This window comes from Magnolia sinica, chromosome 7, assembly GCF_029962835.1.
Source record: "Magnolia sinica isolate HGM2019 chromosome 7, MsV1, whole genome shotgun sequence".
NCBI lineage: Eukaryota > Viridiplantae > Streptophyta > Magnoliopsida > Magnoliales > Magnoliaceae > Magnolia > Magnolia sinica.
The window spans coordinates 91,535,410-91,551,871 of NC_080579.1; the positions used below are offsets into that span (position 1 = coordinate 91,535,410).

The 16,462-nt window shown below is 42.4% G+C and overlaps 1 protein-coding gene across 2 annotated transcripts; it reads right to left on the minus strand.

Annotated features, from left to right (window-relative positions):
- Window positions 1–1,683: 1,683 nt before the first annotated feature.
- Window positions 1,684–16,217, minus strand: LOC131251697 (ubiquitin-like protein ATG12). Of its 2 annotated transcripts, XM_058252585.1 has the most exons (5): window positions 16,116–16,217; window positions 15,957–16,015; window positions 6,083–6,151; window positions 5,912–5,974; window positions 1,684–2,201 (listed from the first exon to the last, which is right to left on the minus strand). In XM_058252585.1, the coding sequence occupies exons 1-5, from the start codon at window positions 16,147–16,149 to the stop codon at window positions 2,142–2,144; spliced, it is 285 nt and encodes a 94-aa protein (XP_058108568.1). In that variant the 5' UTR covers window positions 16,150–16,217; the 3' UTR covers window positions 1,684–2,141. The 2 variants fall into 2 exon arrangements, with proteins under 2 accessions (XP_058108568.1, XP_058108569.1); XM_058252586.1 differs by lacking the exons at window positions 5,912–5,974; window positions 6,083–6,151.
- Window positions 16,218–16,462: the final 245 nt, after the last annotated feature.

The window sequence follows — 16,462 nt, forward strand, 5'->3', positions numbered from 1 at the left end:
GTTAAACTGAAAAGAGTCCCAATATTGATGGTTGGGATCTTCAGTCCGGATGATATGTAGGGCACGCCCCATCCGCCTTGGGATGGGGCAGATCAATTGTCTGGATTACACAAGGACGGGCCCTACTTATCAGATGGTTAGGAACACATCAATATCCCACTATCAAACTGCGTGACTTTCTATGGTCATGGTTTTGGGTTCAACGTGATGGACTATGATCAGCTAATTCAGACCATCTAAAAGAAAGCTGTGGGGCCCACCATTATCTGTTTGAAATCCATTCCGTGCATCAGTAGTGCCAATTCATGTTCGGACGCTAGCCCAAAATCAGGAAGATCCAAAATTCAAGTGGCCCACGCCACAGGAAACAGTGGGGATGGAGATGCCTATCACTGAAACCCTCTTGGGGCGAAACGAAGTTTGGGATCAGGACTAACCTTATGAACGGGTTGGATGGAATGTAAAAAGCATGGTGGACCCCAGGAAGATTTCAATGGTGGGCCCACTTGAGTTTTGGATCTGCAAGATTTTTGGGCTCACTTGGGCCCAAGGAGTGAATGTCATACAGACATAAGTGGGCCCCACGGCTTTTTGTTGCATGGGCTTCCTACAAGCACTGTAGTCCGGTCTGGATGAGGAAGAATTGAAAAGTCCAGTCGCATTTATTTGAAAAGCCATCTTTAATGAATTGCTACAATCAAACTCCAAGATGCAACCCGAAGAGAGATTGAAGAAGCAATTTTCATCACACACATGCCAACGCTGCACATAGAAGATCCAGGCAATTCATCAAGTGGGTCACCATAAACATGCCCAGGCCAAAAAAAAAAAATACCCACCCACCGATTGAGTGGACAAAACATGCATGAGAAAATGGAACCTTGAAAGAAATAGATCAGTGGCTTATATGATAACAAGACCAGCCTATTCCTAGGATAAGCCCAGCATGAAGAATGGCATAGATATGATCCATCTAAGAGATGATTGCCTCAACAATCTCCCCTCATAGATCGCCCTAGAAAAAGGTTAGCTTGCTGGTGCAAAAGAATTATGTACATGTGGGGGGCCCAACATTTGGTGATCCAAGCCATGGATTTGGTGATCCGCCAATATCTAGCCATATGGGAAGATCCTAGCCCACCAATATCCGGTTTTTTCTGCATTCAGCAAAGCCATTGCTGTAATTCGCTCCGATTGGCTGGTTGGATGGAAAATAAACGTTATGGTGCGCATGCACATGCCACCATAACCAAGGTTTAGAACAGAGACTGGAAATTTTCTGGGGCACACCCACATCCACAGTGGAACCCACCATATCAACAGATCCGACCACCAAATCCAGTCCCCCACACCGAATCCAGCATCTCAGCAAACTACCGAATCCAGCATCTCAGCAAACTACCATTTTCTGGAAGAGGAAACATACAATTCCCCATCGATCAATTTGCTTACAAGTGGGACGTACCTTCTGGTGACCCAAATAGCTCAACTGGGCCACCATTCAATGTGCCCATTGGATGTAACTGCCCACTCTCAGCTCGGTGGCCATAATCATCTGATCACGTAGATATTGGCACATGACCCACGCTATGATGCCGCCCAGAACTCAAGACAGCATGATCACCATATTTTTCAATCAAGCATCATTTGACACACCACTAGAGAATGTTGACCACACAGCAGTAACAAAATCAATCTCCCAACTGATTTTTAAAGGAAGCATTCAAAAATTTGCTCAGTTAAAATTCTTATTTACAAATACAAATAAAAATAATAAAAATAAAGCTCATGATGTTCTTATGCTGCGTGGGGACATGCATGTGTGGTATTTGAAGCATTCGTAGTATTTGAAGCTTTCGGTATTTTTTTTTTTTCTTTTTGACTTTAATTCATTCCTTTGTGAATATGCTTGATTTCAAAAACAGGAAGAGAAATAACTAAGAGGAAGGAGAAACATTCGCAAGTTAGATGGGCTGGCGAAGATAAGGTGATGGCCTGCCTTCGTGTCTGCCTTCTTGCACTTGCAACTGTGGACCATCATGCAATCCACTATTGCATGATCAGAAGTGCCGCCAAAGAGTATATATGGGTTGTATTTACAGGATTAAAGAGACGGTGCTCAGCTGCTTCCCAACCATCTCTCAGCCCCATGCCATGGAGCAAGCGTAGTTCACCACCAGTTTCCCATCAAATCCAAAATTCTGTAATTCCAAATGCACAATGTCACATAATCGGTAAATGAATTTGGGTGTAGGTAAATCATAGAAACATGTCACTTCACATAAAAAGAAAATAAATAAATAAATAAAATGAAGGTTATTGGAGACAGCATAAACCCATCAGTGCCTCAGGGCCCGTTTGGCCGGGTGGATTGGAAGGGTTTGAATGGTATTAGGGTGGATGGCATGGATTTCTAGGTAATAATGTAGCGTGATATCTCAGATCAGGATTATAAATTGGGTGCTCCCGGCCAATCCCGGTTTTAAACTTTCTCATCCCTTCTAATCCCTCAAACCAAATACGTCCCAGGTAAATTTGAAGGATTAGGGTGGATTTGATGGGATTTAAATGTAATGTTGGTGATGTCAGCGGATTGTCTTGAGATACCTGGATTGGGATCAGATCACCAACTCTGTTTGGCACGCCAGGCCAATCCCAGGATTTGACTTCCAATCCCTTCCAATGCCATCCAATCCCTTCCAATCCGACCGGCCAAACGGGCCCTCAATGTGCCAACCTGGCACGTGGTGGATGTCCAAGCATTACTGAGAGACCTGTCTCGAAAAAGCGGGCGCAGGTGTGTCACACGTTATCTGGACAATGGACCGTCTAACAGCTGCCGATTGGCAGTCTAACACATGCATCTGCATGTCACCCACCTGATGAATGGATGGCTACATGCACGAAGTGACCAGTCCGATGCATGGGTTGGATGTCCACCACATGTCAGACCAAGTGTATGCATGTGGGCCAAGCAAAATGTTTCGGAATACATAGTGTGGCATGATTCCATATCAATCTTGCAATGAATGTTAAATGCAGATATTAAAGCTTAAGCTAAGACCATGGCATGGTTTCTTGCATATGATGTTCTAGCCCCACATGTACCCTTTACATGCAGGGCATGTGCCAACCTGGCTAGTGTGGGACAGTGGAGTGGTGAAGACGGTGGTCCCTACTGTGAAATGAATTATGCAAAAAAACAGGCTGGACTGCTCATTAGGTGGGCCAACCTATACAATGTGAATGGATGGATAAAAACAGGAGGAAAAAATTTTGCCGACTGTCTACATTCAATGCATGAATGCACGCATGTGGCCTGCCCAATGTGTGGACCATCCTAACTTTTCCCTATGTTCATATTCACAGCGGGGTCCACCTTATGCAATGCTCAAGTGTCCCACACACTAGCCAAGTTGGGAAAAAAATATCTTCCATAATCCTGATTTTATGGAGAAAAAGAAAGTCTTCACTGCTCACTCAAAATAATTGCCTGGCGTATGGGTGGGGGGGAAATGACCATAATACCCTTGATCCTTTTTTAATGTAGTTCAGCTGAGGACTTGGTGCGTTCATGACATCCAACCTGTCCAACAGGTGCACCCCACCATGACGGTCACATGCTCCCAAAAACCAGGCCATTACCTCCATCAGGTGGGCCACATCATAGAAGCAATGAACACCTTCCAAAAACCTCCAATATCATGTGTCATCCATCTGATGATTAGATCAGCCTCATTTTTTTTATCATAAGATCATCATGGTGGGGTGCACCTATTGGACAGGTAGGATGTCAAACACACCATCTGGGCCACACAGTGCTCGACTAAACTTTAAAATAGTAAGCCTAAGGGCGTTTTGGTCATTTTTCCCATCACCCATACAATGAGAAGATCCTTTTGGGAACTCATAGTCAACACTTTTTTAACAAAATAAAAATAAAAAGAACAGGATTTTTAGGATCATTAAAATTAAAAATTAAAAATAAATAATAAATAAATAAATTTTAAAATTTTTAAAAAAATAAAATAAAAAACTAATATTAACTAAGAGATTTCTAGCCTGAATGCAGGGAACCAATATACATATCAGGTGCTGCACACAAACAGAACCAATTGCATAGTGGTCCATGTTCTGAGCTGTTCATCAGCTGGTTACCATTTTTGATGGATCACTGTCCATGAATTGCACGGTTGGATGATCCTAACCATGCAATGGATATATAATTAGGATCCCTTTTCACATTCAAAGCTGACCGTTGCCAAGATTGTTTCCTACCATCCATTTGTAGGTAACCTATTAGATGTCAAGCCCATACAATCAGAGGCAACTTTCTAGTTTTGACCATGGCAAATTCATGACACATCCGACTTAATGAACATGAACAGTGTGAATACTAAACAGTTGCTCCAGGTGTTTCACTTATGTGCACCACAATGAAATTAGCATACTGCCTCAGGTAAGGCTTCCACAGATAACTATGCATCCATGAAATGATCATCATGATCATGTAACACTTAACCCAACTAATTGAGATTGGCTACATGAATCCTTTTCCACCATGGAACAATATATAAGGAAATATAATCATCATCATTGGATCACCATCACACCCTTGTCCCAACTATTTGGGGTTCACTTCACAAATGGTGTCTTGCCAATGACCTTATCTGAGGCCCTATACGGGGTGTCAATGGACTGGGTTTGGACCAGGCAGCCCAGACCAGGCCAGGCCTGGGCCCAATCCAAGACTTGAGACCTGAGACCCAGCCCACCATGGAACTAGCACAGAAGGCCCAATGCCAAGCCCAAAGAAAATTGGTTGGGCGCCGGCCCAGCCTGAAAATTGATAAAAGCTATATTTCCCACTTTAATGTTCATAATTTATCTGTTGATGAAGTGGACCACAAATGCACAAAGAAATAGACATCTTAGAGGAATGAAAGTGAAACCAGTGGTCTACATTCAAAATGGATTGGTTTTTTTTTTTTTTTTTTTAAGGATTTTCAATATGGATTGGTTGCCTAACCAAGGATTGCAATGCAATACATGGAGGATATGACATGTATATAGAAAGTTGGGTGGACACTGGACAGGCTAAAATGACTTGAGCACAAGCCCAGCCCAAAAATTGATCGAGCCATGCATGCGAGGCCCAAGCCTGAATTATGGACCAAGCTAGAAGGTCCAAGCCGCCCAAAGCTGGTAGGGCCCATTGGGTCAGGCGGGCTACCTGGCCCATTGCCACCCTTACCTATACTCGGTAGAAAAGCCTACATATCCCTTCCCACCCTTCAATCAGAGTAATTCTAGGTTCTCCTCTCATCCTATTTTCAGGCTCTTCAATCAATGTTCCCCCTTACCAGACCTGCCTCTAGTCTTTGTTAATACATCAAAGGAAACATTATATACCTTTAGATGTAATGTCAGAATATAGTTATAAATACAAGTATGTGTTGTAATCTGGTATGTAAGAGGCCAGTTTGCATAGACTTCAATGGAGACTAAGTTACCATCCATCTTTGGCAGATGCATGTTTCACCTATGTAGCATATTGGAGCCAGAAAGAAAGTGGGCCTGCCATGAAGATCACCTGCAAAAACTCAGGTGATCTACTCATCACGCAAGGCATGCCATACAAAAATAATAGGCAGCCAACTGATCTGATTCAAATTGTATGACCAGATGTTCTCCCACGTGTCACATACATGAAACATGGACAGTAACTCTACCCTCCGTTGAAGGATAACCACAGAGGTGAACATCCCTCCATATACCTCCATATGCTTTACAATTTTAACATTTCCAAAATCAATCTGTCACTTTTTTTGTAGAGAGAGCGGAACTGGGAAGATTTACGAGGATGACTAGAGGCACAATAGAATGAAGTGCAAGTAGTACAAGAGCTTACATTATATAGATCGATCACCAGTTCATCTGGGTTTGGAGAAAAGGCACTGTTGACATACACAAACTGTGAAGTAAACGACAGAGTGATTAGAATTTCTTCACTCAGCATTGATTTATATATATATATATATATATATATATATATATATATATATTCTGTGAAGATATTTACCAATGTGTCCCTGTGAAGTTGCCGGCGAAGGAAGTCAATGACCTTGGCAAACTTGTCAGTTCCAGCTATCTGCCAATTCAAGAATCATTAACATACATGTATCAGGCCTTATGAATGACAGACTGATCACTATGTGATAGTAAGGGTGTACACAAACCAAGCTAGCTCGGTTAGCTCGCTCGACTCAACTCGAAAAAGCTCGATTTGACTCGGTTCGAAGCTGAGTTCGAGCCAAGTCGAGCTGATTTTTTGAGCTCGAAAATGAGTTTGAGCCGAGTTCGAGCTGGCCCCAGCTCGACTCAACATGGATCGAACCCAGCTCGAATCGAACTCGGATCGAACCAGTTCAGTGACTTGGTCACTTTGATATAGATGTTGCTCACCAAGTGTTTGATGAAATGACTCAACAAAGTGTGGCTGAGGCAAGGAAGGTATGTATATCAGTGTCACCAGACAATCCTTGCCCTGGCCAATAGGACCCAGCTGGGAATCGGCCAATCACCTTGTTGGAAAATGTCTCACTCTTAAAGTACAAAGGCCCTCCAGCTGTGTACTTTGGACAGTCGGATCTTCAATAATCCAATTTTCAGTACTTCGAGCAGTACAGCTATCAACTTAGTAGCAGACAGCAACTCCATTTTTATATGAGAACTGATTAATTACAGGCAACGGCCAGCACCACTTGTGCTGCTGTAATATCTTTTATGCTGATGTGCTACTTTTGTAGGACCCACCAAGAAAATCACCAACGAGTTTGAAGGTGCAGTCCAGGTGTTTGTGAAAATGCTGCACAGGCGAACTCGGCTCGAACTTGCCCGAGCTGCTGACCGAACTGAGCCGAGCTGGCCAGTCAGGCTCGAGGACCGAGCCGAGCCGAGTCAGGCTGAGGCCAGCTCGACTCGGTTCGACTCGATGTACACCCCTACGTGATAGGCAGATCTTGCAATTCTTGCTATCTAATGTAATAAAATACAATTAATCAGACTCATCCAGACTAGATTAGATGGTCAGTGTAGGTGTCTAAACAATGAAATTAGATGAGATTATTTAAACAAGGATCAGGAAAAAGGATCTTTAGTAATGACAGATATTTTTAAATGATAAGCATCCTTTGGTTTTGTGAAAGGCATGTGTAGTTACATGCATGTGCATTGAACTTGACAGTTTGCATCTTTGCACCGTGTATTTCCGCATGGTGGCCCAGATGCTTGCACATGAGATGATATGTTGATAGATGGGCCTACAATTAGTCACATAAGCACATCAAGGACATGCTTGTACATCATGTAGGCTCCAATGTTTGAACGTTGATGGAGTTGATTTGCCTAAGCCTAGGCAACTTCTCTCTATCTCCTGGGCTTTATAGATGTAGCACGGTCGCACAAGGTTTTTAGGTAATCAAAGCTGCAGAGCATCGATGACCAAAAGACTGAAGAGGTGTGGGGTATAAGGAACCCTGGGTGGTCTGTTCAACCTCACCAGAGGAGCCCTCAGGGAGTATTACTGTAATTTGGAACAAGATGCTGTGGGGGTGGAAGAGTTATGGATAGAAGAGTTTCCCATTTCCATTATTAACACATTTATGGAGGATTTGAAGTGGATCCTCACAACATGAATAGATCAATAACCAGGAATTATGAGTACATTGGTGCCACTTGCCAGATTTCTCATTTATCGGTAGTGGGACGAACATTTCCAGGTGTTGCAGGAGGCTTTGCCAAAATCAGCCTTGATCACATTCCCGTTGTTCTTGTTCTGGGGCATACCTCTTGGGATTTGGGAACCACACCCCTTTAGATTTGAAAACAGATGGCTAGTACCTACAAATTTTGCAAGCTGGAGACATGGTGATTGAAGCTCAAGGTGGAAGGTTGGGTGGATTTTAGAGGGTTAAAAAAAATTACAAGCTATCAAAAAGAAGTGAAAGTGTGGAATGCGAAAAACTTCAGAAGGGCGGAGGATAGGAGATTCTTGCAAATATCTCCATTGTGTGAAGAAGAAAGGCAAGAAAGAATTATGTGACATCAGTATGTCCATGTTTTGGCTTCAGAGAAAATCACGTGAAGGCTGAGATCGAGAGCACTTTGGCTCAAAGTGGTTGATGAAAACATTTCTTTCACCAGATTGCTAATGCAAAGATCAATTCTATCCAAAAATTTAGAGGAAGACAACATAATTGAAGACCAGGACAAAAACAAGCTTCATATTTTGGACTACTACTCTCACCTCTACTGCAAGGAAGGGTTTATCCATCCCACTTGATGGGTGCGAGACCAAAGGAGCATTGGTGGGTTAGCCAGCTCATGGTATGAAAATGGAACAGTTTCAAGTGATGTATATGGGTTTTCCATTGGAAGGAAATTGTTACTCGAAAGCCTTGTGGGACCCGATTATTGAACAATTTGAAAGAAAAGGGGGGCTTGCAACATGGAAATGATGTATATTTTGGGGGCCACGTTGCCCTCATCAAAGAAACTTTCCCAAACCTTTTGGTCTACTATTGATCTCTATTCAAACTTTCACCCTCCATGGCCACTGGCCAAATGCCTTGAGAAACTAAAGGAAATTTTCTATGGGAAGAGCAGGGAGGAAGGCATAAATATGATTTGATAGATTGGAAGGAGGTTCAAAAGAATAAAGAGGGAGGCCGAGGGGTAGAAAGAATAAGATACTGAAATAGGAGCTTGCTTTGCAAGTGGCGGTGGCTATTTGGATAGGAGCTGGAGATTCGAAGACTTCCTTACATTGCCTGGCAATGAGATCAATTCTCTGCCACCAATGGGTCTTCCACGAAAAACTTAGGGACTCTTCCAAAGTTGGGTGGTGTCTGTTTACAGTGAGAGGAAGGATCCTTTGGCACATGACTGCTTATGCTTTATGCTGGGAAGTGTGGATGGATACAAATAGTTGATCTTTGAGAATGCTTCCAACTAATAAATTTGCCAAAACGATCATGTCTAGTGTCATGAAATGGGCTCTTGACTGTCTGGAATTTCCATGGGATTGTGGCTTTGGATCTTCGTAAAGATTGGCTCTTGGTAGCAAATAGAAAGGTAAGGAGGTCCAGGCTTGTCTGTGGCTGGAAAAGCCACCATCAAGGGTGTGGAAGTTGAATTTTGAAGGCTCCTCTCTTGGAAACTTGGGCCCTTGGGTTTGTTGGTTGGGTGACTAAAGGTGACATGGCCCCATTAATTGTGAATGAGGCCTAGCTGCAAGGAAAGAAGCGAACATGGTGGAGGCTCTCACTCATTGTGAAAGCTTTAAGGAATTTTCCCAAATATATTTTTTTCTGTTTCCTTGATTTGTGGAGGCGAATTTTGCCAACAAAATTTGGTGGCCCTCTTCCTTTCAGTTTGAAGCCTTGGAAAATGTCCTCTACTTTCTACGAGATTAGGGAGTTGGCTTCTAGGATAATCATCTGCTTCTCCACATGTGAAACAGGGCAAACTACAATGCCGATGCTTTGGCCAAGGAGAATATTAGCACGGTTGATTTCTATTGGAATTCTTTCGTTCTCCCTTGATAACTCCTTTTCTCGTTTAATATGTCTTATTCTTCAAAAAAAGGTTTTTATGTGATTGCGTAATGACCTAGGCTCACCTTAAGGCCAGGCAACTGCCCACAAAAACAAACCTAGTACTAGCCATGTCTTACCCTAAGGTTATATATATGATTTTACCGTGTATAAGTTATTTGCAAGGTACCAAAAATGCAAAAAAAGAAAAAAGGGGATTGTCTATTCTTGATGGATGCATCACTTTTCTTCTTTTCTTTTCTTTTTTTTTTCTTTTCTTTCCTTGTGTGTGCATGCATGTGTGTGTGTGTGTGTGTGTGTGTGTGTGTGTGTGTGATGGCCTGCAAGGGGATTGGTCACCTACACTATTTAAGTGTCTTGCTTGCTTTACAAGCCATGCCAAACATGCAACTCTAAAGTAAAGATTGTGTCAATAAGTGATTTTTCCATCTACAACAGGACTAAGAAAGATTGATAGGCATCAAGACTCCACAGGCTTTCAACAAGGTGAGGCCTTGAAACCCAAACCAAAAATGATCATCATCATCTAAGCCTTATCACAATTAATTAGGGTTGGGTATCATGAGTCTTGTTTTTTCATACCGATCTATCAAGGGCCATAACTTCAATTAGACCATAGGTAATGCAGGGGCATTTTCATACCGGACTTGAGTAGGGTGGCCTGTGGGATGTGGGGGAACACTCGGGGTGGACGGCCCATGTGAGGCAAAACCCATGTGATTTGGAGCCCATGTGAGGCAGGTGGCTTGTGTGAGGCAGAACCCATGTGATGTGGGACCCATGAAGGGGCAGGGGCACACTCGGGGTGGGCGGCCCATGTGAAGCGGAACCCATGTGATGTGGGGCCCACGAGGGGGCAGAACACGTGTGATTTGGGGGTCGGGTGAAGCGGGTGGCTCGTGTGAGACGAAAACCATGTGATGTGAGACCCCCACGAAGGGGCGAGGGCACACTCCGGGTGGGCAGCCCGTGTAAGGCGGAAACAATGTGATGTGGGGCCCACAAGGGGGCAGAACCCATGTAATCGTGTAAGGCGGAACCCATGTGATGTGGGACCCACGAGGGGGTAGAACTCATGTGATTTGTGGCTCGTGTGAGGCGGAATGATGCAAGACAATTAACCACTTGCTCTAAAAGCTCGAACTATTAGAGTTTGGCGAATTAATCCATTTATCTCATAGCCCAGACCCTACATCTCATGGGTTAGGACCTCGGCCGAAACCCCCTCGTGGGCACCAAATCACATGGGCACCGCCTCACACGGGCCGCCCACCCCGAGTGTGTCCCCGCATCCCACAGGCTACCCTACTCGAGCCCGGTGTGAAATACGCATTAATCACCCCCAGTGAGGAGTCTCGAACACAAGACCTCCCCCGTGGGCCCCGCCCACCCCAAGTGTAACCCTACACCCCACAAGCGACCACATTCGAACCCAGTGTGAAAATGCCCCTGCATTAATAACCCCCGGTGAGGAGTATCGAATACGAGACCTCCCGCTCTGATACCAATTTAGTGCAGGACAATTAACCACTTGCTCTAAAAGCTCAAACTATTAGCGCTTGGCGAATTAATCCCTTTATCTTATAGCCCAGGCTCCACATCTCATGGCTTAGACCCTTGGCCGAACCCCCCTCTTGGGCACCAAATCACGTGGACACCGCCTCACACGAGCCGCCCACCTCGAGTGTGTCCCTGCATCCCACAGGCTACCCTACTCGAGCCTAGTGTGAAATGCGCATTAATCATCCCCGGTGAAGAGTCTCAAACACGAGACCTCCCCCGTGGGCCCCGCCCACCCCGAGTGTACCCCTACACCCCACGGCGACCCCACTCGAGCCCGGTGTGAAAATGTCCCTGCATTACGGAACCCATGTAATGTAGGGCCCACGAAGGGGAAAAACCCATGTGATTTGGGGCCCGCGAGGGGGGTTCTACCGAAGACCTAACCCATGGATGTGGGGCTCGGCTGTGAGATAAAGGGATTGATTCGCCACACTCTATCAGTTCGAGCCTTTGGAACAGGTGATTAATTGTCCTGCATCAATAGGTCATCAAATCTTTTCTTACTACCTCCACCCACAACCATTTGGGCCTTCCCCTAGCACTTTTAGAGCCTTCAACTTTCACCAACTCACTCCTAACCGGCATGGTTCTTGGTCTCCATTGGACATGACCAGTGATTTAAATATTAGTATCAATGCACGTATATACAAACATATGGATATTGCATGTATCAGGGAATGTCTCGCTGCTTGAGGAAAAGATTGGGAAATGGTGGAATTTTTCAATAGAACTTTAGGATATGCTGAAAGAGACAAGATTACACACTTAGAACTCAAAATATCACAAAAAAACAAGTTGCCCAGCACATTTCCTTTGTATAGCGTCTTCAACTATGTGCTTTCTAACAGAAGTGATACAATTATATCCAAAATGAGTTCATATAATTCATAAGTCCTATAATATAGGTATGAAAGCATATTCACACAAACAAATTTGGGAGAAAATGGATTTTGTGGGGTTTTTGCTAATTTTTTCTAAATTTTCGGTGAGGGAATGTATCACAAGGTATCATCGATACATATTGCAATGTATTGCATGTATTGTCATTACAGAGGAATTTTATGAAGGGTTTTTGGCAAAACATCATAATGCATCGATGTATCATATATATCGGCAATACATTACGATATTTGTGCATGCCCCCCCACCAATCATTTTGTCAATCAAAACTATGTCATCTAGAAACAACATGCGCCATTGGATCTCTTCCCACAAATAACCCATTAACACATCTATAATCAATGCGAAAAGGTAAGGGCTCAATCTGACCCTTGGTGCAAGTGTACAATAATTGGGAACTCATTGTTCTCTCTAGTAGTGGTTCTCACAATTGTGACTACTCCCCCATACAAATCTTTAATCATGTCAATATATCTTCTTGAAACTCCTTAATCAAGTCAATATATCTTCTTGAAACTCCTTAGTCAAGTCAATATATATCCTTAATCATCAATACACTCCAAATTAACTCTCTAAGAACCCTATAATATGCTTTCTCTAAGTCAATAACAACCATGTGGAGATCATTCCTCTCCATATATTTCTCCATTAATTGTCTAAGTAGGAAGATAACTTCAATAGTAGACCTCCCTAGCATGAAACCAAATTGATTTTCTAACATATTCATCTCATCCCTTAGTCTTTGCCCAATCAGTCTCTCCCAAAGTTTCATAAATGGCTCATAAGTTTAATCCTACAATAATTTGTACAGCTCTATATGTATCATTTATTCTTATAAATAGGTACCAAGGTTTCCTCCAATTGTCTAGCATTTTCTTCAATCTTATAATATTATTGAGGAACTTGTCAATCAAAACAACCTGAGATCTCACATATGCTTCTGAACCTCTATTAATATATCACTTGGTCTGAAGGCCTTTCCTATTTTCATCTTTCTCAAAGCTTCTTTCACTTTAAATATTTCATTCCTATGAAAGTATCTAGGGTCTCCGACATCATTTGAGTTGATGGCTCCTTCCATCCCTCGCTGATTGATTTCACTAGATAACTACCTAAATAGGAGGCTTGGGCCTCCTTATTGATGAGACGATTGTTGGGCTTGGGCTTGGCCCATGAATTGTGGGCCCAAATTAGCCTGCATCATAAATCGTCTCCATGCGCTAAGGTGGTTACCAAAGTTTCTTGTCCATTGGCAAGAACAACCTCTCTTTAATGCTACATGGATCACAACTATTGATTTTCAACGTCAGAATCTTGACCTCTATGAGCAATATCAAGCCATTAACTCACCGGAGTTGAGTTCTTTCAAGTGGGGGAGGACTGATGCAGGCTATCTGGGCTCACAATCTATGGGTCAAACCCAAGCCCAATAGTTGGCCCATCAATAAGGAGGCTCAATCCTCCTATTTAGGTAGTTAGCTAGTGAAATCAATCAGCAAGCTATAAATAATCCACTAGTCAAATCTTTTTTTTATTTATTTTCCATATTTGTAATAAGCCATTGTTTGCCAATAACATTATGAGTTTTCCTTTTACATATGTTTCAAAGCTTATATAAAGGCTTGGGATCAATAGTATGAAGGAGGCTTGGGATGAGTAGTATAAAGGCACATTTAAATTGAATGAAAATTTATGGCTTTCTTCTTCTACTTTGTGTGGTTCTTGTGCGGATATTGGAGGTGCATACGCTTGGGCGGATCCTTCCCATCAGTCGGCTACGCTAATCCAGGTTCCTACTTTCTCTCATTTTTGCAAGTTTGAAGACCCTTCTCACCTTCTTTTGTCCCCAATCTATTATAGAGATCATCAAAAGCCTTAAGTTTAGCCTCGCTACTTTTTTACTAACCTTTAGGCATTTCTATGTTGTTCAGAATTTTCATCACTTTTAGTCCCTTGCCAGGATTTGAAACATGAACATTCCCCATTAATAGCTTTTTGTACATCATAATTCTACCACCAAGTTTGCTTATATGGTTGGCTTGTCCCTCTAAATACTCCTAAAATATCTTTGTCAAATCACTTTCCGAATGCAGTCAGCCATTTCATTCCACATAACATTTCATCAATCTTCTACTTTCTTTCCTCCATCAAGCTATTTTTAAATAACATTGTTCTCTCCTTTTAAATTCCACCACGTAATTTTTGGACACCCATTAATAACACTCAATTTCTTCCATCTACTAGTGTGAACATCCATAAACGTTAACCTATATTGCGCAATCAAACTCTCTCCTAGTATAACCTTGTAGTCCTCACATATTGATCATCATGTCTTCCCAAGTAGAAAGAAATCTATTTGGCTGGTATATGATCCACTTTTGAAAGTTATTTAATATCCATCTCTCTTTCAAAGTATGTGTTTGCTAGAGCTAGATTGTATGATTTAATTTACATAATTTGATACTTTGCATAAATATTTCTATGAATGAAGAAATTTTAACAAAGCGAAAACAACATTGCATCTAAGAAAAACAAGTACCCCGCAAGGATATCTCAAAGAAAACAGAATGTTGAACCTCGAAAACAAGGGCTATGATTTCCACAGCGACAAAGAGTCTCCACGGTTCCACTTCCTCATTCCGCTAGAAGGGGCTGTTGTCGTTACATAACGAAGCCCTTCTTAGGAATCGTTCACTTCTATTCCAATCATGTTGCACACGTCCTTGTGACAAGAATAGGAGGCAACGTTAGCCCCACTTCCATCCCCATAGAACAGACAGTATCCCTTGCCTTGTCCACCATAATACAGTATAAACATACCTTCTGCAGGACACACCCGCCTTTGACACAAATCAATATGTCCCTTACAAAAAAGAAACCAATTTCCAAAACCTGTTAGCCACTGGCTTCTTCAGCATTCACGCAATGACCAATGCTCTGCTCAAGTGATACGTCACTTGTGTGCACAATTAAAAGCTATACACAAGAACTTGACTAAAATACTTTAATACCACGACAATGAATGAAAAAGAACACTTGCATTACAAATTGAGAAGAATTTTACAACAATTGAGTCCCAAATGAATGAAGCTCCTCTATTCCTAAGCTCATAGCTTTTGTCTTTTGAACAAATTGTGAACATTGTGACACATATGGATCTTCCATACATCTCTAAATATTCTAGAAGCTTTTCTTTTAAGGGTAACGCAATTTTATTTGGAAAAAAGCAAAAGGATGGCAAGACATGATCCCAAATATACAGAGGAAGAAACATCCCAAGAATTACATAAAAATGCCCCCCAAAACCCTTAAATGGATGAATTTACCAATAACCGAGTACGTTGCTTTGAGAAACATTACTTCTGATTGCAGTTTTGGGGCTTTGTTAGCTGATTCGAGGGGGATTTTATCTGTTTGTGCAGATTCCTACATGTGACTCTTGGAAGATTATTGGAATTTCTGAATTTTGAGTTTGATGTGGAACACAAATCCAGTATTGCGGCCTTTCGCTTCTTCTTTCTGCTTGCTGCGTTTGGATCTTCCTTTGCTATTTTGATCATTCAATTTCGTACTACGATTAGTTTCCTTCTCTTGATCTTTGTTTCAGTTATGAAACCACAAAATCCTCTTAGAAACATAAATGCATAAAAATGCATATGAATTAGCATACTGACATCCCTTCAATATAATCTCGCTGGAATCGAAAAACGGAAGTTTCAGAAACGAAAGGCAGCAGATTTTCTGAATTTCTGGAAGACGATAGCTCAAGCTTGTAATTGAGTTACGGATATCGACGATGACCTTTATTTAAAAATATAAATATAAATATAAATAAATAACATAAATAAATAAGGAGTTGGAGGTGTGCGGGACAACCTTGAATTTGGCTTGCTTGAGTATTGGAGCGTCACCGGTAGCCCGCAGGTGGACCACCACTGCAGAAAATCAATGAAAGCAGTGATGAGGATTGCAGGAAATGAGAAACCCTAACCCTAATACAGATAGAGAGAGAGGGGGAGGGAGGGAGATTCTGACCTTTGCGGGCGGAAGTAGGGGATTCTGCAGCCATGGTCGAGAACGAGAGACTACTTGTTTTTTTCTACAAGCAATGCAGAATAGTTATTTGTATCAGGGAAGCGGATTGCGTGATGTAACACGCACCACCGATCTTGGTGGTGTGTTTACGTCACCAAGTTTTGTGGGTCCCACCATGATGTATGTGTTATATCCCCACCGTACATCCATTTTTCGAGATCATTCTATGGCATGGGAGTAAAAATGAGGCAGATCCATAGCACAATTAGATCACACCACGGAAAGAAGTGATATTGAACACCTATCATTGAAAACTTCTTCCTTCGTCCTTGTGTCGGGGGAGCGAA

Bases quoted from the DNA above. Each gene is read 5' to 3' on its own strand.
- LOC131251697 (XM_058252585.1), bottom strand. From the start codon at position 16,149: ATGGCTGCAGAATCCCCTACTTCCGCCCGCAAAG. The intron at 6,152-15,956 runs GTTGTCCCGCAC...TTGAATTGGCAG, and splicing joins TCAAGCAAGCCAAATTCAAG to ATAGCTGGAACTGACAAGTT. The intron at 2,202-5,911 runs GTAAGCTCTTGT...TTGGAATTACAG, and splicing joins TGGTGATCGATCTATATAAT to AATTTTGGATTTGATGGGAA.